Source organism: Pelophylax lessonae, assembly GCF_965119305.1.
Source record: "Pelophylax lessonae genome assembly, chromosome: 12".
Taxonomy (NCBI): Eukaryota; Metazoa; Chordata; class Amphibia; order Anura; family Ranidae; genus Pelophylax; species Pelophylax lessonae.
Window position 1 is genome coordinate 12,036,574 of NC_138779.1, and position 22,444 is coordinate 12,059,017.

Below are 22,444 nucleotides of genomic sequence, written 5' to 3' on the forward strand. Positions count from 1 at the left end.
CAATTGATAGTGTCATGGTCATCCCTAACAAAGACAATTGATGGTGCCATGCTCATTGCTAACAAAGACAATTGATGGTGTCATACTCATTCCTAACAAAGACAATTGATGGTGCCATGCTGCCCTGATACAATGTAGAATAAATAGGTCATTGGGGAATGTGACTCGGAGAGTGTGAAACCAATGTGGAGGGGGAAATGCAAACTATTCAAGGGAAGTCTCACCAATGGAGTGATGAAAGACAGTGGCATCACTAGAGTTGGTGCCACCTGGGTGTCACTCCCCACCCCCACTATCCTGCCACAGTGCGTTTTGGGGTGCCATTAGCAATGATGGTACCTGAATATATCTGGCAACGGCAGCGCATTTGCGTGCAGTGCGGGAAACGCACACAGAACGTGCCTTTTCCGCACTGTGTTCCCGTGTGAACTGGCCGTTAACGGACATTTATGAGCACGTAATGATTTCTCTATGGTGCCATTCCCAGATCGGGTTACACACTCTGCAATGCACAGATCTAAAGGGGCTTCATTCATGTGTATGCAATTCAGCTTCTTATGCAAAAAATCCTTTCATAATGCAGAAGAATTTGACAGATGATAACCTCTCTGCTCCCACATCCAATCTTTCCCTGAATTAGTGTGTCTATATACCCAGGTAACCTTTTCACCAAACAGGTGACGTCAGAGGCACGTAGAAAAGGGCTGCTATTTGGACGACACATATTTGGGCTAGTGGCAGGATGACAGCTCCGCCCCACCCTCCACCTCTCATTGGGAGATTGGCTTTGAGAGCGTGGTGATGGATGTAAGCACAGCCCAGTGCGGCCTCCTATTGGACCATCCTGAGCAATTAGCGCCAAAGAGCTCACCTGTTCCAGGGGCGGGGCTGTAGTGTAAATGCACTGAAGTAACCCCGATTGCACCAGTCTTCGGCTGAGGCTTACACGCCGGGCCTGACAGAACGCATCATGCGAGATAATTTCCAGCAAGATCAGAATTGATGGGGATGAATGGCTGGGGAAAGTACGATTTGTCCACAGCTCTGTGTGCTCTCTCACCATTGGTGCCAGTCCTCCACTTTGGTATCATGTGAAATGGGGGTAGGGGATTGGTGTTGGTTGGGGGAATTTTGGGGGCAATAGGGGGGTAAAAATTGTTCTAGGAGGGGAAATTTGGGGGGGTTGGGGTGTAAGAACTGTTCTAGGAGGGGAAATTTGGGGAGGGGGTGCTAGGAAAGGTGATCTGGGGGGGGATATGTGTGTTAGGATGGGGATTGCAGAAGAGTATTTGTGCTAGGAGGGGGAATTTGGAGTGTTAGAGTGTGCTAGAAGAGGTGAAATGTTAGAGGGGAGCAGAGATTTGTGCTCGGAAGGGAATTTTTTTTTGGGGGGGGGGGGATTTGTGCCAATTGGGATAACAGGGTATTTGTGCTGGAGAGGGGGGATTTCAGCAGGGGGGTGGATTCATCCTGGGGGGGATATTTATGCTTAGGGGGTAAGCATGCAGATTACTGCTCAATTTTATTTTTTGGGGGGGGGATATTTGCTGACACATGATGCTCAAACATCTTTGTGGGGGGGGGGGCAGTTTGGCATGTTCATCCTGGGCTCTCGATGGCCTTATAACTATAAACATAAATATATGTAAGTGCTATAAAAATCAATAAGTGCTCTAAAAATTGATTAATATAAAATAGCCAAAAGTGCATTCATAAACAATGAATATATAGTAAAGTGCTATAATTAGGTGTCCATAATAAGACCATTTAAAGTGCAGAATGATTTGTTAAGGTGCAGTCCAAAAAATGTTTCTTCAACAGAAACTAAAGTGCCAAACAGGTGCTCAAATCCATAAAGGTGCCCAAGTGCTCTTCAGGAAAAAAGACCCCCAATGGGGATGCACTCACCAGACTTTGGGTGTAAATGAGCCTTGAACATATATGATGTTCCTTAGTCGGATCACAGGATCAATGCAGCCACCCAAGCATATGAGATATCCCTTGAAAGGATGGATGGATGACATGCACCTCATAGAATGGCTCTTTAGTAATTCCTCTCCTCTCACTCTCCAATGTGTGTTTCAAATGCAAGGAAAGAAGCCATACATAGTGAAGCCCGTAGGATTTATTTAAATCAAAAATAGTAAAGAATAATACTCACAAAGTATCTTTTAAATATCAGCAATGAACAGCATTAAACAGCCTTGCACAGCTAATCCCTAAATTTCCGTGTCGCTGCCGGCGTGCGTTCCACGGTGGTTAACAGGAAATGACGCTGCAAAAGCTCCGCTGCCCGGAAGTGCGTCGACGCGTTTCGCCCGCCTACATGGGCGCTATCAAAGATAGGTTTTTCTGGTATTTCACCTAGTGAGCAGCAGCTTCAGGTTTTAATTTTCTTATTTCCCCTATTGTCACTAAATTATACATCACAGCGCGGATAATAATTTATTGTTTTACACTCTTGATGGCCTTGTCCCGGCACTGCAGCCCTCTGGCGGGTGTCGCCCGGTGTGGGCCAAACCCCCATAGCAATGCCACTGATTGAAGAACCTGGTGTGCCCGCATTCTCCACTGTTTCCATTGTGGGGATAACACAGATAAAGGAACATGAAGTGGATGATGTGAATTTAGCATAGCTGGGGTGTTTCTTGGATACAATTTGCAGTTCCTTCATCAATTTCACCTGTCTGGAATTTCTGTTGAATTATTTTGATTTCCTTACAGACCTGCAGCTCTCAATCTGTATCAAATATTACCCAGCCAATTGTAGGAAATGCCAGTATCTTTTTGGAGGCAGGTAAGTCATCTCATGTTTTGTTACAGTCATTTTACGGGTTCCTTTAGTCACATATGCTAAAACCCAACTCCAGACAAATCATTTTTTTCTCCTTACTTAAAAACCTGCAGAGATTTTAATCACTCTCTGTCATAAAAAAAAAATGTCTCTATTTCTCCATGTGTCCCGTATATTTAACAGACCAAACGGGCAGCAAATTGTCCATTGTTAGGGTTATTGTCAGGGATTACAAACATTTTAACTTTTATATAGAACATTATTTCAGCATACAGGGAATGTGAATATTGTATGAGATATCCAGAAGAATGGACTTTGTATTTTTCTGTCTCTCCAGTGGCTGCGCCTGTATACTGTGAAAATGATTCCTGTGCTGATGATGAGTATTGTAACGATAGAACGATCTGCCAGTGCAATACAACTCTCTATACATTTACACCAGGTATGGTATACTATAATACAATGGTCACAATGGATCTCTTTTGACATTTAAAACCAAATTTAGAATTTTCCCTCAAACCACATAAACACTTATCAATATAGGGGTTACTACACTGACCACCATTGTAAGGGAACACTACACTGACCATAAATGTAAGGGGGGGCACTACACTGACCATAAATGTAAGGGGGCACTACACTGACCACCAATGTAAGGGAACACTCACTACACTGATCATCAATATAAGGAGGCACTACACTGACTATCAATGTAAGGGGGGCACTACGCTGACCATCAATGTAAGGGGGCACTACACTGACCATCAATATAAGGAGGCACTACACTGACTATCAATGTAAGGGGGGCACTACGCTGACCATCAATGTAAGGGGGCACTACACTGACCACCAATGTAAGGGGGCACTACACTGATCATCAATGTAAGGGGCACTACACTGACCATCAATGTAAGGAGGCACTACACTGACCATCAATGTAAGGGGCACTACACTGACCATCAATATAAGGAGGCACTACACTGACCACCAATGTAAGGGAACACTCACTACACTGACCACCAATGTAAGGGGACACTACACTGATCATCAATGTAAGGGGCACTACACTGACCATCAATGTAAGGGGCACTACACTGACCATCAATGTAAGGGGCACTACACTGACCATCAATATAAGGAGGCACTACACTGACCATCAATATAAGGAGGCACTACACTGACTATCAATGTAAGGGGGCACTACACTGACTATCAATGTAAGGGGGCACTACACTGACTATAAATGTAAGTGGGCACTACACTGATCATCAATGTAAGGGGGCACTACACTGACCATCAATATAAGGAGGCACTACACTGACTATCAATGTAAGGGGGCACTACACTGACTATCAATGTAAGGGGGCACTACACTGACTATCAATGTAAGGGGGCACTACACTGACTATCAATGTAAGGGGGCACTACACTGACCATCAATGTAAGGGGGCACTACACTGACCATCAATGTAAGGGGGCACTACATTGACCATCAATGTAAGGGGGCACTACACTGATCATCAATGTAAGGTGGCACTACACTGACCATCAATGTAAGGTGACACTACACTGACCACGAATATAAGGAGGCACTTCACTTACCATTAATGTAAGTGGTACTAAACTGACCATCAATGTAAGGGGGCACTACACTGACCATCAATATAATGGGCACTACACTGACCACCAATGTAAGGGGGCACTACACTGACCATCAATGTAAGGGAACACTACATTGATTATCAATGTAAGGGGGCACTACACTGACCACCAATGTAAGGGGGCAGTACACTGACCACCAATGTAAGGGGGCAGTACACTGACCATCAATATAATGGGCACTACACTGACAATCAATGTAAGGGAACACTACACTGACCACCAATGTAAGGGGGCACTACATTGATTATCAATATAAGGGGCCACCATATTGGCAACCAGTGCAAGGGGGCACTATACTGACCGCCAATATAAGAGGGAACTACACTGACCTCTCACAGTCAATGTACTGTATGTTAACTGGAAGTTTAATTGGGATTTAACTCTTTGACTCTATGTTAACTTTTTCCCCAGTCCCTGGTCACTTTTGCCCCCCTAAAGTGGGTATATATAGAAAACCCCTATAGTTTATAATGTACATAAAGCGTCACATCACCATCACCTTCTCATCTCAGACATGATGAATGAATTGACTCTTTTTTCAGGAATCAGTCCAACTCCAGATTTCACTTGTACTGGAGAAAAGTTCAATATACAAGTGTCAAAATGTTGGTTGGAAAAAAACGGTTATCATACATCCAATATACGGCTGAACAGCACCAACTCCGAGTGTTGGGCAGTAAGGGAGGTTGTGGATGGAATATCGGAGATGACCATTTATCGTCCATTGATAGCCTCTGACTGTAACACTGAAGCTGTGGTAAGTTCTCCTGACACCGTCTGACTGTTTGTTATACCAGAGAAGTAAAAACAGATACATTAAAGTATTTGTATAGAGCCTGGGTATGCCCAATAGGCTCTGTTTTAAAAAGAATAAAAAAAAAAGTATGTATATACAGATAGAGAAATTCTATATTTTAGGATTTGAATGGAATAGAGAAGGTTTTGAACCCTTGTCCTGCCTTTATTGTTCTCTTTGTCCCCAGAAGAGTGTTTTACCCGCTATGTATTGTTTTGCTACTTAGTTTTGCAAGAAAATAAATGACGAAGCAGAATGTTTTGTTGCATACCCCAGGCTCAGCAGAATACATTCAAACACCACTAAAGCTGAAGCATTTTTTCCTCTAATGCATTCATGAAAAACCCCAATACCATTACAACCCCACCAGGGTCACTTCCACGCCATCTACGTCTGCTCCATTCCCCGAAGCTCCTGTTTATAAAGGAGGTAGTGAAGGAAGGGGTATGGTCGGCTTCTGTGGCTGCCTAGGAGGAGGAAGCAGGGGCGTGGCTTGCTGGGCACTGAACGGACGCTAAGAGCGTGACGCTGAGAGCGCGCACGCACAGGTGTCTCCTTAGCAGCCAGCTAGTTAAAGGAGACACCCACATGGAGGAGCTGAACTCCAAGCAGATATACAGTAAAAGGCACAAATAGCACAGCTTTGTATTCACTAATACATTATTACATGTTTTTATTCAATACAAGCAGTATAGTTGCCTTAAAGTGTTTGTTAACCTGAGACATGAAATCTGAAAAAAGCATATCCCTCTATAGTGTGTACTTGTCTCAGTCCAGAGCACTAGGTGTCATTTCTGTCTGCTGCCTCCTTCCTCTGCTATCTGCATGAGTTACTTCTGATACCTGACACCAAGAGATAAATGGTGACAGGGGAGGGAACATTCAGCACACAGCCTGTGATTGACAGGCTAAGCTCTGTTATCTTTGAGAGCTCTCCTCGCTGAGCTCTGCAGTGTGTAATTTCAGCTCCCCACCCCCTGCTTTCTGATACCTCAGACAAGCTGTAAAAAATGTAGCACTGACCATCAATGTAAGGGGGCACTACGCTGACCATCAATGTAAGGGGCACTACACTGATCATCAATGTGAGGGGGCCCTACACTGACCACCAATGTAAGGGGCACTACACTGATCATCAATGTAAGGGGCACTACACTGACCACCAATGTAAGGAGACACTACACTGACCATCAATGTAAGGGGACACTACACTGACCACCAATGTAAGGAGCACTACACTGACCATCAATGTAAGGGAGCACTACACTGACCACCAATGTAAGGGGACACTACACTGACCACCAATGTAAGGGGACACTACACTGACCATCAATGTAAGGGGACATTACACTGACCACCAATGTAAGGGGACACTACACTGACCATCAATGTAAGGGGACACTACACTGACCACCAATGTAAGGAGCACTACACTGACCATCAATGTAAGGGGGCATTACACTGACCACCAATGTAAGGGGACACTACACTGACCATCAATGTAAGGGGGCACTACACTGACCATCAATGTAAGGGGGCACTACACTGACCATCAATGTAAGGGGGCACTACGCTGACCATCAATGTAAGGAGGCACTACACTGACCACCAATGTAAGGAGCACTACACTGACCACCAATGTAAGGGGGTAGTACACTGTTCGTCAATGTAAGGGGGTACTACACTGGTTATCAATGTAAGGGGGTACTACACTGTTTATAAATGTAAGGGGGTACTACACTGACCACCACTGTAAGGGGGCACTACATCGATGGTATTTTCAGGCCCCCACCCCCAGCTTTCTGGTACCTCAGACAAGCTGTATAAATTCAGCACTTTGAATAACTGTAGAGAAGAGAAGACGGCAGATAAACAGGTACAACTTATGTAGGAGGATTAGTTTCATCTCAGTGTATCACCTAAAACCAGTCAATTCACTGGGTATATGTAGGGGTTTACAGTCTGACTTCGTGGGCGATTTCACAGACATCTGTGTGGGTTCCTGCACACGTCTATGGAAATGCCCCCCCCCCCCCCCTTCCCCAAATTGCCATAAGTAGTACAGAAACTACTTTTGGGAATCGGTGCAATGTCGGCAATTGTCAAATCGGACCAAGGTGAACGTGGGCTTAACATAGCTGGAGAATTCTTTTTTGACCTCACAGAGCATACACTGACAATAATAGTAACTCTTTGCTATTGTGCAGATTACTGTATGGCGGTGAGTTTTCTGACTTCTGTGCTTCCTCTCTCTACAGGTGAATTCATCCCATGTCACATACACAAATCAGCTGTATATTTTTGCCAGGATGGATCCAATCAGAATAACAAGTGACTTTGTCATGGATATTTCCTGCACTTACCAGCTGCCTTTGAATGTCAGTCTTAATGTGACAGTGCACACAATAGCTGGGTAATTATTGTTATATAATGTTGGTCTTTCAGAAATCTATGCTGGCTATAATGATATTGGATTCCATCACATCCCCTTGTACTGTGGGTCTGTAGTTACTGGTTGAAGACCTCAAATTCTTTTTAATTTATAGGCACCACATTAGCCTTGTGCCAGGTCTCAATATCATTATTAATAACATTCCCTCTCCCACGTGCCTCTTCCCTGACCTTTCTTTTAACCACTTAAGCCCCGGAAGATTTTACGCCCTTCCTGACCAGGGCCTATTTTGCGATTCGGCACTGCGTGACTTTAACGGACAATTGCGCGGTCGTGCGATGCTGTACCTAAACAAATTTGACGTTCTTTTTTTCTCACAAACAGAGCTTTCTTTTGTTGGTATTTAATCACCTGTGCGATTTTTTGATCATGCGCTATAAACAATAAAATAGCGTTAATTTTGCAAAAATAACAATATTTTTCACATTTTTTTATATGAAATTCCAAAAAAAAATGTAAAAATCAAAATTTTTTAACATTTTAGGCCAATTTGTTTTATGCTACATATTTTTGGTAAAAAAAAAATTGCAAAAAGCGTATTTTGATTGGTTTGCGCAAAAGTTATTGCGTTTAGTAACTAAGGGAAAGATTTTTGTCATTTTTGTTGGTTTTTTTTTAACTAGTAATGGCGGCGATCTGCGATTTTTTTTTTTGCGGGACTGTGACATTGCGGCGGACAGATCGGACCCTTGACTGAAATTTTTGACACTTTTGGGGTTACCAGTGACATTACTACAGTAATCAGTGCTATATATATGCACTGTTACTGTAAAATGACACTGGCAGTGAAGGGGTTAACTTTTTTTGGGAGGGGTTGTGTGTGTCCCTAGGGGCGTGATTGGCTGTGGCTTGAGGTGTAGGAACAGTGATCAGCGGTCCTACATAGTAGAACCGTATGATCACTGTTCATACACAGGGGAGAATGACAGGCGGCTTGTTTACATTAGCCGCCTGCCTTTCTCCCGCTCGCGAGATCTCGAGTGCCCGGCGGACATCGGGTCCGCCGGGCACACGCGCGGGGGGGGGGTCCGTGACCGAGCGGGAGTGCGCCTCTGGCGGTGCGCGCTCGCTCCCCAGAGCCTCACAGGCGAGTGACGTACCCATACGTCACTTTGCCTGTGAGTGGCTGACCGCCGCAGAATATGTACTTGCGGCGGTTGGCAAGTGGTTAAGAGCAACCACACAACCATCCACCCGTCCCTGAATGCCAGGGTGCTAGGAGTTATCCTGGACTCTAAACTCTCCTTTCGGCCCCACATCCAATCAATTTCCAAAGCTTTCCTGCCTCAGCCTCCGCAACATCTGCAAAATACATCCCTTCCTAACCAATGAAACCACAAAGCTCCTAATTCACTCCTTGGTCATCTCTCGTCTTGACTACTGAAACTCCTTCCTTTACATAAGTTATTCCCCCCTTCAATCCATCATGAATGCTGCTGCCAGACTCATCCATCTTATCAACTGTTCAGCATCTGCTCCCCCTCTCTGTCAATCCCTTCATTGGCTTCCGCTCACCCAATAAATTCAATTCAAAATACTAACAATAACTTACAAGGCCATCCACAACTCTGCCCCCGGCTACATCACTAACCAAATCATTCTCTTCATTCCTCCCAAGACCGCCTGCTCTCTAGCTTCCTTGTCACCTCCTCCCATACTGGCCTCCAGGACTTCTCCCAAGCTTCTCCCATCCTTTGGAATTCCCTACCCCAATCTATCTGACTATCTCCAACTCTATCCACTTTTAGGTGATCCCTGAAGTCTTTTCTCTTCAGAGAAGCCTATCCTGCCTCCACCTAACAACTGCACTTTCATTTTTTTATCAGCTCATCCCCCACAGCTTTGAAAATGTAGGCAGTTTTGGGACTTCAGATGAGACACCGGCGAGCACTGCTCAGCGTCTCCATCCCTGTATATAACAAAACTGAAGAGAAAAAGGGGATTAAAAAAGGTGTGTGTGTGTGGAAACCAACCGGCCCTTAGTTTGCTATACTTACCCACCAGTCTGCTGACAAACCAAATAAACCTGTCTAACATAATAGGTTAAAAACAGGGGTTTAGTTAACACACATTTGCAAACGCATGTATAAGCTGCAGGCCACTCCACGGCACCCTGTGTATCCTGCAGTCCTAACACTACCTAACTGCTCAAACTGAGTGTCTCCAACATGGAAGTACATGAATGCTAATGGATGGATGGGAAACAGGTGAGCTTGGAGATGGCCAAATCCTCCCCCAACCTGCTCCCCTCCATGACTGGTATTGAAAAACCAATGTAAAAGCCCCCACAGCTTTTTCCTTTTGTATCACTTGACCTTTCCTCCTAGATTGTAAGCTCTGACGAGCAGGGCCCTCTGATTCCTCCTGTATTGAATTGTGTTGTAACTGTACTGTCTGCCCTCACATTGTAAAGCGCTGCACAAACTGTTGGTACTATATAAATCCTGTATTATAATAATAATATTATATTATAAAGATTATTATTCTTATTACTTTACAGGATTTGAATAGCGCCAACAGTTTGCGCAGTACTTTAAATTATAAAGCGAGACAGTACAGATACAATACAATTCAATACAAGAGAGTTAGGGGACCCTGCTACTGAGAGATTTCAATCTAATAGAGCGGGGCACATGGTACAAAAGGTAATAACTGTGGGGGGTGAGCTGATGGGAGAATTTAAGTTGAATTTTTAGGTGAAGGCGTAGGAGATAGCTGGATAGATTAGGATAGGTAGTTTCAGAGGATGGGAGAGGCTCTGGAGAAGTCCTGGAGGACAGCATGGGGGAAGAAGATGAGGGAGTCAGAGAGCAGGAGGTCTCAGAAGGAGTGGAGAGGACAGTTTGGGTAATATAATAACTCAAGACTGGTGATGTAATGTCAGGCAGACAAGATGGGAGTGAGCTGTGCACACTTTAGAGGAGAGAGGAAGGGAAAGTGCCTGTAGAGAAGGAAAGATTGAAGATGTGATAGGATAGTGCAAGAAGGTGACCGGAGTAGTTGCGAGGGAACAGGGTCCAAGGTACAGGTGGTTTGGTGGGGGTCTGAGATGAGTTTGGTGACTTCTTCTGTAGTCAAAAGAGGAAACAATTGAATATAGTTTTAGACAGGGTATTTTAGGTGGGGCACGGGTAGAGCTTGAGGGGTCGCAATGGCAACCCTGTTCTTGCTGCAGGGGGCCTGTGCAGCTAGGTTGTACACTGTGTTGCTGGGGGAATCCAGTAAACTCCAAGGGCCCTAGACGGCTGGGCAGGGGCCTACCCAGGCCCATCTCAGGCCTTCTGAGTTTCCTGTTTCACCAACACAGGGTAAAGGGGCAAGCCCTTTTTCCCCAGTGGCGCACTCTGCTCAGTCCCAAACCCCCCCGCCCCATCCCGCCCAACCCAGTACAGCCCCTGAGCCCCTGCTCAGACCTGCTGAACCGTACACATGCACACAAGGTGGGGAAAGGCAGGCCACCCTCTGAACTGCAAGGAAGGAATAGTAGAGGGAGCATAATAAAGGGTAGAGGGAGTAGGAATCAGATTTGGTAAGAGATGCTTTACAAAATGTTGGTTTGCTTGCAGTCTGTCTGGTGTGGAGGGTAGTTGTTTCTTACATCTACAGTACTTTGGCAAAAATACTGACTGTCTGTCTTGCCATTGTCTGTGACCTTTCCCATAATCTGATCTAAATTTATAGGGATATGGGGCAGGGAAGTATTTGCTAATTGATCAATTAGGAACTGATGAGACACCTAAGGGCTCTTTCACACAGACGTTCCATATGTCCGTAAATCACCCCATCCCTTTGCGGGTGATATACGGACATAATGAATGTCAATGGCATTGCGGATGTCAGCGGATGACCATCCGCTGACGTCCCATTTTCGTCCTTTCAGTTCTGTTCCGTTTTTTGGAACGGAACAGAACCCTATTTTTGTTCCATTTAAAAAACGTAACGGATGCAAAATCGGATGTCAGCGGTGTCATCGCTGACATCCGCAATGCCCATAGACTTACATTATGTCTGTATATCATCCGCAAATGGATGGGATGATATGCGGATATACGGAGCGGATGACACAAGTGTCATCCATGTCCGTGAAAAAAAAAAGTGCCGAAGCGTGTGAAAGAGCTCTAAATGGAGAGGGAAAATGTAAAGAAACACATACCAGCCACAGACATAGTCATAACAGATGATTATTTCTTCAAAAGGTAAAAGAAGGTGAAAATCAATCACCAAAAAATAAAGAAAAGTTTAAAGGTTCTCAGAGCATTTACCATAGAGTAACAATAAGCATGGTGTCAGTTTTGAATCATAAATAGCATGGAGATGGTTATACAAAGCAGCAGCTATTACCTGTAAAGGAGCAGAGAAGACCAGATGAGAAAGTGATAGAAGCTGTGTTAAAATAAATTGGAAACAAAAGCTTAGATATAACTGAGCTCAACTCTCTGAGGACACATGGGTGTAAGCAATCCAGGCCCAGTACTTTAAAGTGATCTTGTCAATATGGGAAGAAATCTACCTGCAATAGAAGAGTTTTTATAACCCGTGTCTCCTGTCTTCCTTCTGCTTCAGTGCTGCAGCCTCCATAAGCCTTTTTGATATTCAACGCTCCTAAGTGTCACCTTCCATGCTGTGTGATTCCTTCCTTCATCCCCTATGTCTACCAAGTCCTGTAGTGACATCGGGGTCAGAGGAAGGAACCATGGCATGTACTAGCAAACACAGGAATCCCACACTTCCGGAAGTGTTGAATACTGAAGAGTCTGGTGGAGGCTGCAGCACAGGAATGGAGGAAAGGTAGGAGACATGGACCATCTGAGAGATGAGTATGAAAACTCTTCTATTGCAGGGATGTTGCTTCTAAATTTTTTCCATCCTGACAAGGTCACTTAAATTGATTGTAAAGGCAGAAGATGCATTCTATGCATTAAGATAAAAAACCTTCTGTGTGCCCCCCTAATACTTACCCGAGCCCATCTCTATCCAACGATGTTGCAGGAGAGACTCAGCTGCCCGGGATTCTCCTCCTCATTGGCTGAGACAGCAGTGTGGCGCCATTGGCTTCTGCTGCTGTCAATCAAAGTTAGTGAGCCAATAAGGAGAGAGGGTGTGGGGCCTAGCCAGGGCTTTCCATGTCTGAATGGACACACGGACCTGTGGCTCGGCTGGGGTGCCTCCATAGCAAGCTGCTTGCTGTGGGGGCACTCATCAGGAGTGAGGGGCCAGGAGCGCCGGCGAGGGATATGAGAAGAGGAGGATCCGGGCTCCTCTGTGCAAAACCAACTGACGAGAGGAGGTAAGTATAAAATGTTTATTATTTTGAAGCAAAAAAAAAAAAACGAGACTTTAGTATTACTTTAAATTACTTTTATTTTGTCTGTTTCTTATACATATTCATTTGAAACCTTTGTGGCGCCTTTGAATTCTTCATTTTGTATATCAGCATCACCTCCTCCACCAGTATACACAGAGCTGAAGAAGATATCTAATAGGTTTGCTCTTTCTTTATCCTCAGTGCAAATATTTCAGTTCTGCATACACTCTGTATAATAACATAGATGCATGGCCACGTACCTACAAGGGTTTCTAGGTAGGTAACCTTCTGTTGTGTGTTTATTTTCCAGGCCCACAGTAATAAACAGCCCTACAGCAAATATAAGTTATTCAATCTACATAATAGACTATGCAGATGAATTTGTGACAACTCTCTCACACTCCGACCCCCTGTTTGTGGAGGATTCTATTCGCTTTGCCGTGCAAATGCCAGATTTGGTTGCTAATAGCTTAAATCTCAAAGTGGTGAATATTTATGCTTCTCCTGACAAATCAAGCTCCATCCAGTACAATCTTCTTCAGAATGGGTAAGTACACAGTACACTGGTTATGTGTTCTTTGTACACTTTGACTGCAGAAATAATTCTCTGAATGCCCAGAACAATGCCCAAAACAATATATCACTTTAAGAGGTAAGTTTCTGTAGTGTTGGCACCCCACCCCCTCCAAAAATTAAAAGTCAGCAGCTACACATACTGTACACACACTGTAGCTGCTGACTTTTAATATTAGGACACTTACCTGTCCTGGAGTCCAGCGATGTCGGCACCGCAGCCGATGTTTCCATCGGCTGTCAGGTGCTCCCGTCGCCATTGCCGGTAAGGGAACCCGGCAGTGAAGCCTTGCGGCTTCAAGGGTGGGTCCCTACTGCGCATGCGCGAAGCACGCTGCGCATTCCTGTTGGTTCGGCGGTGGAGTAGGGGGCCAAACTTCCATAGTGACGGCGTCGTATCCTGGAAGTGGGGAAGGGTACCTGTAAAAAACAGGTAACCGTTCCCCCCTCCCCCCTGAAAGGTGCCAAACGTGGCACTGGAGGGGGGAAGGAAAAAAAAGAGCAAAAGTTCCACTTTTGGGTGGAACTCCGCTTTAAGTTTGAACAGATCTGGTCAAGCAACTTTTTAAAGTGACATCATCCCTGGAATTCCTCTTTACAACCCAACTCGAGCCAACTTTTGTTTGTTTTGGATAGAGTGGGGGGAGGTTAGGACCTTTGTGAGGTGTCTGTGGCTCCACTGATTCAACTTCTCCTCACTGTTCCATACTCATGACTAGAGATGGGCCAAACACCCCCCTGTTCGGTTTGCAGCAAAACTCCCGAACAGGGGAAATGTTCTAACCCGAACGGCGAACCCCAATGAAATCTATGGGAGTCAAACAGGAAAAATCAAAAGTGCCCATTTTGAAGGCTTATATGCAAGTAATTGGCCGTACAAGGATGTATGGGGGTCTAGGTATTGCCCTGGGGGACATGTATCAATACAATTTTTTTTTTTTTTTAAACAATCGTTTTTTTAGGAGCAGTGGTTTTAATTATGCCTTAAGTGCAACAATAAAAATTAAACATTCCTTTAAATGTAGTGCCTGGGGCTCCCCTTAATGTGCCTGTAAAGTGGTGCATCTGTAGCATGTATAAAACATGCTGCAGCAAAAATTAAATTTCTAAAGAAAAAAAAAAACACAAGTCAAGTCCCATTAAAAATGACTCCCAGTGACAATTGCGGTCACACGGCTATTAAAAAAATAAAGAAAAACGGTGTGGGCCCCTCCATTTCATTTGTCCCAATGGAAAATGCATTAAGAAAATCGTGTTGGTGACGGTCCGAGGTTTGAAGAAATATGGGTGACAGCACATGTATTCATTGCTTGTGTATTCCAATGTAAATTGAAGACTTTGATGCTGAGTAACAGAAATAGTAAATGAACGCATACCATGTATTGTTCAACTATTATACAGCGCATCCATAAAGTATCACTTTTTCCACATTTTGTTAGGTTACAGCCTTATTCCAAAATGGAATAAATTCATTATTTTCCTCAAAATTCTACAAACAATCCCCCATAATGACAATGTGAAAGAAGTTTGTTTGAAATCTTTGCAAATTTATAAAAAAAAACAATTACAGCCTCAAGTATTTCTGAGTATGATGCTACAAGCTTGGCACACCTAATTTTGGGCAGTTTCTAAAGTTCTTCTTTGCAGGACCTCTCAAGCTCCATCAGGTTGGATGGGGAGCGTCGGTGCTCAGCCATTTTCAGATCTCTCCAGAGATGTTCAAGTCTGGGCTCTGGCTGGGCCACTGAAGGACATTCAGAGTAGCCACTCTTTTGCTATCTTGGCTGTGTGCTTAGGGCCGTTGTCCTGTTGGAAGAGGAATCTTCACCTCAGTCTCAGGGCCAGAGCGCTCTGGAAAAAGGTTTTCATCAATGATGTCTCTGTACATTGCTGCATTCATCTTTCTATCGATCCTGACTAGTCTCCCAGTTCCTGCCACTGAAAAACATCTCCACAGCATGATGCTGCCACCACCATTCTTCACTGTAGGGATGGTATTGGCCAGGTGATGAGCGGTGCCTGGTTTCCTCCAAAGATAATGCTCAGGCTAAAGAGGTCAATCTTTGTATTATCAGACCAGAGAATTTTGTTTCTCATGGTAAGAGTTCTTCAGGTGCCTTTTGGCAAAATCCAGGTGGGCTGTCATGTGCCTTTTACTGAGGAGTGGCTTCCGTCTGGCCACTCTACCATACTGGCCTGATTGGTGGAGAGCTGCAGAGATGGTTGTTCTTCTGGAAGGTTCTCTTCTCTCCACAGAGCAATGCTGGAGCTCTGTCAGAGTGACCATCGGGTTCTTGGTCACCTCCCTGTCCCTGACCAAAGCCCTTCTCCCCCGATCGCTCAGTTTGGCCAGGCAGGCCCTCTCTAGGAAGATTCCTGGTGGTTCCAAAGGTCTTCCATTTACGGATGACGGAGGGCACTGTGCTCATTGGGACCTTCAATGTTGCAGAAATGTTTCTGTACCCTTTCCCCGATCTGTGCCTCCATACAATCCTGTCTTGGAGGTCTACAGACAATTCCTTGGACTTCATGGCTTGGGTTGTGTTCTGACATGCACTGTTACCTGTGGGACTTTATATAGACAGGTGTGTGCCTTTCCAAATCATGTCCAATCAACTGAATTTACCACAGGTGGACTCCAATCAAGTTGTAGAAACCTCTCAAGGATTATCAATGGAAATAGGATGCACCTGTGCTAAATTTTGAGTGTCATGGCAAAGGCTGTGAATAGTTATATACATGTGATTTTTTCATTATATATTTTGAATACATTTGCAAAGATTTAAAAAAAAAAAAAAAAAAACTTCCTTTACGTTGTCGTTATGTGGTATTGTTTCTAGTTTTGAGGAAAATAAGGAATTCAATCCATTTTGGAATAAGACTGTAACATAACAAAATGTGGAAAAAGTCAAGCGCTGTGAATACTTTCCGGATGGACTGTATATACTTAAAAAAAACAAGTAAAAAAAGTACACCCCTCACATTTTTGTAAATATTTTATTCTATCTTTTCATGTGACAACACTGAAGAAATGACACTTTGCTACAATGTAAAGTCGTGAGTGTACAGCTTGTATAACAGTGTAAATTTGCTGTCCCCTCAAAATAACTCAACACACAGCCATTAATGTCTAAACCGCTGGCAACAAAAGTGAGTGCACCCCTAATTGACAATGTCCAAATTGGGCCCAATTAGCCATTTTCCCTCCCCAGTGTCATGTGACTCGTTAGTGTTACAAGGTCTAAGGTGTGAATGGGGAGCAGGTGTGTTAAATTTGGTGTTATCGCTCTCACTCTCTCATACTGGTCACTGGAAGTTCAACATGGAACCTCATGACAAATAACTCTGAGGATCTGAAAAAAAGAATTGTTGCTCTATATAAAGATGGCCTAGGCTATAAGACGATTGCCAAGACCCTGAAACTGAGCTGCAGCCCGGTGGCCAAGACCATACAGCGGTTTAACAGGACAGGTTCCACTCAGAACAGGCCTCGCCATGGTCGACCAAAGAGGTTGAGTGCACATGCTCAGCGTCATATCCAGAGGTTGTCTTTGAGAAATAGAAGTATGAGTGCTGCCAGCATTGCTGCAGAGGTTGAAGGGGCGGGGGGTCAGCCTGTCAGTGCTCAGACCATACGCCGCACACTGCATCAAATTGGTCTGCATGGCTGTCATCCCAGAAGGAAGCCTCTTCTAAAGATTATGCACAAGAAAGCCCGCAAACAGTTTGCTAAAGACAAGCAGACTAAGGACATGGATTACTGGAACCATGTGCTGTGGTCTGATGAGACCAATATAAACTTATTTGGTTCAGATGGTGTCAAGCGTGTGTGGTGGCAACCAGGTGAGGAGTACAAAGACAAGTGTGTCTTCCTACAGTCAAGCATGGTGATGGGAGTGTCATGGTCTGGGGCGGCATGAGTGCTGCCGGCACTGGGGAGCTACAGTTCATTGAGGGAACCATGAATGCCAACATGTACTGTGACATACTGAAGCAGAGCATGATCCCCTCCCTTCAGAGACTGGGCCGCAGGGCTGTATTCAAATATAACGACTCGAAACACACCTCCAAGAAGCTGAGGGTAAAGGTGATGGACTGGCCAAGCATGTCTCCAGACCTAAACCCTGTTGAGCATCTGTGGAAGAGGACTCCAGTGGCAACCTGTGAAGCTCTGGTGAACTCCCTGCCCAAAAGGGTTAATGCAGTGCTGGAAAATAATGGTGGCCACACAAAATATTGACACTTTGGGCCCAATTTGACATTTTCACTTAGGGGTGTACTCACTTTTGTTGCCAGCGGTTTAGACATTAATGGCTGTGTGTTGAGTTATTGTGAGGGGACAGCAAATTTACACTGTTATACAAGCTGTACACTCACTACTTTACATTGTAGCAAAGTGTCATTTCTTCAGTGTTGTCACATGAAAATATATAATAGATTATTTACAAAAATGTGAGGGTGTACTTTTGTGAGATACTGTGTGTATATATATATATAAAAAATAAACATGCCCCATGTATTGTTAAGCTCTAATATAGTAGTATGTGCCAGTGTTGTGTTTTAATCTTTAGATTACATTAACTGAAGCTGATGAAAGGTTTCTGTATCCAGGTGCCCAGCTAGCAATATATCTGCTGACCAGCTAACAGTGGAAAGCAATGGAGTCGGCAATGAATCTCGGTTTGCTACGAAAGTCTTCCAGATTACCAATTCTAACACCGCCTATCTCTCAGCCAAAGTTGCACTCTGTGTTGGTGATTGTAACTCGGTAAGACTCAACATATGCATAGAGGGTATTCTGTGATTTCTGTGCCTGAGGAAGTAGTCAGGGCTTCTTTAGCCATATAGACATATGGGTAATGAGTCGGCCCTCAAAGCCCCAGGCATTTTCTAGTCCTGGATGAGCTTTCACTAGCGTAAGGGTGCCAAGTTTGGGGTTTAGAAAAATGTTGTTTTAAAACTTTAGTGGTCCAGTAATGAGGTATGTATAACAATCCCCCATTCCTCCTGGTGACCAGACCTCAGATCTCAGTGGCCTGGCTGTACACACAACTATCCTAGAGTCTTCTGAGTAAAGAGGTGCCACTAGTTCTTACAGATAAGAGTAGTGGGTATTGCGTGAAAATCTACATGCCCATTTACTGAGCACAGTGATGTTTGCTAGCATTACCAATCATCCCTATGTAAAGTGTTTTGTTGGAAATTGCAGTCAGGCCATAATGATTTATTTATAATCACAGGTATTTAAATAGCGCCAACAACTGTGTTGCTTTACATGCTGTACATATACAGCAGTCCCCACCCTCAAGGATCTTACAATATAAGGCCCCTATCTCACATGCATGTACACATACTAGGGCCAATTTAGTTGTGAGCCAAATATTCTACCAGCATGTCCTTGGAGGTAACCCACAGAAGCAGTAACATGCCATCTTTATGCAGATAGTGTCACGTACCTGGTCAGAGGCCGAAGTGCTTAGAGGGCTTCCCTTGCGGCTAAATGCAGAGCGCCCCAGAAGGTGGTAACAGGGAGTGCTATGCTCAGAGAAGCAGGGGTTGCCAGCTGTGACAGGCTGAGGTGATGTCCGCTAGATCATGATTGACGAACAGGATGCACTACGGGGCAGGTGTCCCTCAGGAGTACCAGGTGAGACTTGGTAGAAGGGAAAGCCAGGAGCAGAGTCAAGAGCCAGGCCAGAAGTCATGCACCGAGGATCAGCCAGGAGTAAGGCAGCAAGCAGGGTCAGGAGTCAGCCGGGGTCGTACACGGATCAGCAGGCAGAAGCGGAGTCACTGGAACAAGCCAAAGGTCAAAGCCAGGAATGGAGATAAGGCAGGTCAAAGGCAAGCCGGGTCAGTAACAGGAAATCCAATAATAGCAGGAACAAGAACTCAGGAACACATAGTGGGAGTTGAAGATCATCCAGCAACTAGTGGCTGATGCTGGTGGCTTTAAATAGGCCACTGGGTGCCAGAATCTGTCACGCATTAATTTTCTCAGCCATTCGTGCCCCTGTGTACATGTGTATTAGCATAGATCGACCACCAGGATAGTGGAGAAACCTTTGGAGGTAAATCCACAATAAAGTCCATGGATAGCATCTTTCAAGGGCTGTCTGGGACAGGCAATGGTCTTAACAGACCCCAAGCTTGTGTGCGAATTAAGAGCACAGAATGTACAGGAACCCTCAAAGTCCTTGCAATTTTGCCTCAGATTAGGCCACCAGTAGGATCGCTGAATAAGCTCAGATGTCTTACGGCCCCCAAAATGGCCGGCAAGCTGGTGAAAGGTCTTGAGGACCTGGAGTCCGGCCCCCTCGTGCCATAGTCGCATGAATCTTCTCAGCCGTTCGTGCCCGTGTGCGCATACGTATTAGAATTGGCGAATTCTTGTGTGCCAATCTGCAATGCTGTTGGGCATTAGTAGATATGCGAGTACTTCTGCGAACCGTTCCCTGACAGATAGTGTCCTGGCTGGTTAAGGTCCCCAGTGCTACATGGCAAGAGCGCTAACCCTCAAGACACTGTGCTGGCCAAATGTCCATGGTTGACTCTTTGCATGGCCTTATTAGGATTCTTGGAGGTGTTTATGGACCAAAATGCACACCATGGAGCTTTAATTTACCAATGTCCCTCCAAATGACCTGATCTGCTGATGTTTTGTAAATTAAGCAGGCAGGACATTTCTTTGTGTAATGAGCATATATCGGCTTCTGATATTGAGATACCACCAGAATTGACAGTTCTGCCCATCTGCTGCAGTTATAAAATAGATTGGGGAAGAGCTTGGGTTGGGTCCAAACCCAATCTCATTCCCTAACAGAGACAATTGATGGTTTTATGTTCTTCCCTATCAAAGACAATCAATGGTGCCATGCTCATCCCTAACAAAGACAATTGATGATGTCACACTCATCCCTAACAAAGACAATTGATGATGTCACACTCATCCCTAACAAAGACAATTGATGATCTCACACTCATCCCTAACAAAGACAATTGATGGTGTCATGCTCATCCCTAACAAAGACAATTGATGGTGTCACGCTCATCCCTAACAAAGACAATTGATGGTGTCATGCTCATCCCTAACAAAGACAATTGATGGTGTCACGCTCATCCCTAACAAAGACAATTGATGGTGTCATACTCATCCCTAACAAAGACAATTGATGGTGTCACGCTCATCCCTAACAAAGACAATTGATGATGTCACACTCATCCCTAACAAAGACAATTGATGGTGTCATGCTCATCCTTAACAAAGACAATTGATTGTGCCATGCTCATCAATAGAGAGACCACTGTTTACATTATGGGATAACACAGATAGAGGAACATGAATGGATGTTGTGACTTTAGCATAGCTGGGGTGTTTCTTGGATACAATTTGCAGCTCCTCGGAGGGGAAGGGGTGTGCTTCTGATGAGTGGATAATAGAGAGAGGGACCCGCTTACGATTACCAGGTTCCTGGTGAGGAGGCATAGCTCAGGGAAGGCTCCTTTTTCACTATACACACTTCTGTGAGTGGTGAGGAGACCAGGAGCTAGGACATTCTTCAGGAATGTTTTTTCTGTATGCCCAGAAGAAGCACTACCTCTTATAATGGAAGCCGTCCTCTGGTAGCATATACTGTAAAAGCCGAGAGACTGTATATTCCCCAAACTGTTGATATCAGTGCTAAAGATCAGCTTGTCTGTTGCTGCAAACCAACTATGTAAGAGTTATATAAAAGACGATAGTATCATATACACAGAATGAGCATTTCCTTCTTGTACAAGGTACCCAACTTAAGCCCCGCCTACACATTTGTCTGGAATTTTTGCTGAATTATTTGTATTTCCTTACAGACCACCTGCAGCCCTTAATCCAGACCAGATAATACCCAAACTTTGCAGGAAAGGTCGGTCTCTTTTTGGATGCAGGTAAGTAGTCCCATATTCACAATCTTATTACAATATTTTACATGTTCCTTTCTTTAAGCCCAACTCCAGACAGCACATTTTTTCTTTTTTGTCTTGGATAATGTGGGAAAATGGCTAAAGCTTTTGTGAAGGACAAATACTGCCTGTTTTCAGACAGGAAGTGAGAGCAAATCTCCAAAAGCAACACAAGCAGATATAAAAATACTTTTGTTATTTATAGTAAAAAATAAATAAAAATACTTTTGATAATTAGAGAAGGGGAAGGCTAAAAGCCCCTGTTTTTTTATTGCTTGCTGTTGTCTCCTTCTTGCAGATAGTCCCTCGCTTCCTATCTGGTGAAACTTCTGCCACCATGACAGGAAATTAGGCTAAATCTCTCTACCCCATTCTCTGCCCCATTGTAACTTTATTGTCACACTATCTAAAAATGAAAACAATTTTGGTTGGGCATACACTTTGAATTAAATGGTTACAATCTGGTATGAAAGTTGGCTTTCATCAGACTGCAAATATAATGAAAACTTAGGACTGAACAGAAGATCTTCCATAAAAAGATGAAGCCCTTCCCGCTCCATTCCTAATATTTCTTGTGTGTGTTGTTCCAGGTTTCTCCATGCCTTGGACTTTGATCTTCTCCTGGATCTTGATGAAGCTCATGTAAACTCTCTGAGACTTCAACCATCCCGACACCATGAGACTTTGTCATAACATCAACCCCAGTGTTCTCAGCAGAAAAAAGTTATGAAGGAATCTTGTATATAGCTATTTTTCTGTGGATGGTGTTGGCTGCATCATATATAACGCTACCTAAGATAATCTTGCCACTATGCATCCTGATAATCTCTCATTTTGTACAGTGCTGATATTCTGCTTTTTTTCTGGCTTAGAGGTGCCTGCTTTATACCTGAGCTATTTATTGTGTTGTATGTATTGTAC

At 44.2% G+C, this 22,444-nt stretch overlaps 1 protein-coding gene and 1 long non-coding RNA gene across 2 annotated transcripts in view; both read left to right on the plus strand.

Moving 5' to 3' along the window:
- The window catches only part of LOC309567853, a 1,051,047-nt gene that overhangs the window by 145,934 nt on the left and 882,669 nt on the right, over window positions 1–22,444 (plus strand). The gene's annotated exons all lie outside the window — the stretch shown is intronic.
- LOC309567841 (pancreatic secretory granule membrane major glycoprotein GP2-like) lies at window positions 3,172–21,471 on the plus strand. Its single transcript, XM_082273343.1, has 6 exons — window positions 3,172–3,236; window positions 4,999–5,213; window positions 7,511–7,665; window positions 13,320–13,556; window positions 18,194–18,350; window positions 21,434–21,471. The coding sequence occupies exons 2-6, from the start codon at window positions 5,163–5,165 to the stop codon at window positions 21,449–21,451; spliced, it is 618 nt and encodes a 205-aa protein (XP_082129469.1). The 5' UTR covers window positions 3,172–3,236; window positions 4,999–5,162; the 3' UTR covers window positions 21,452–21,471.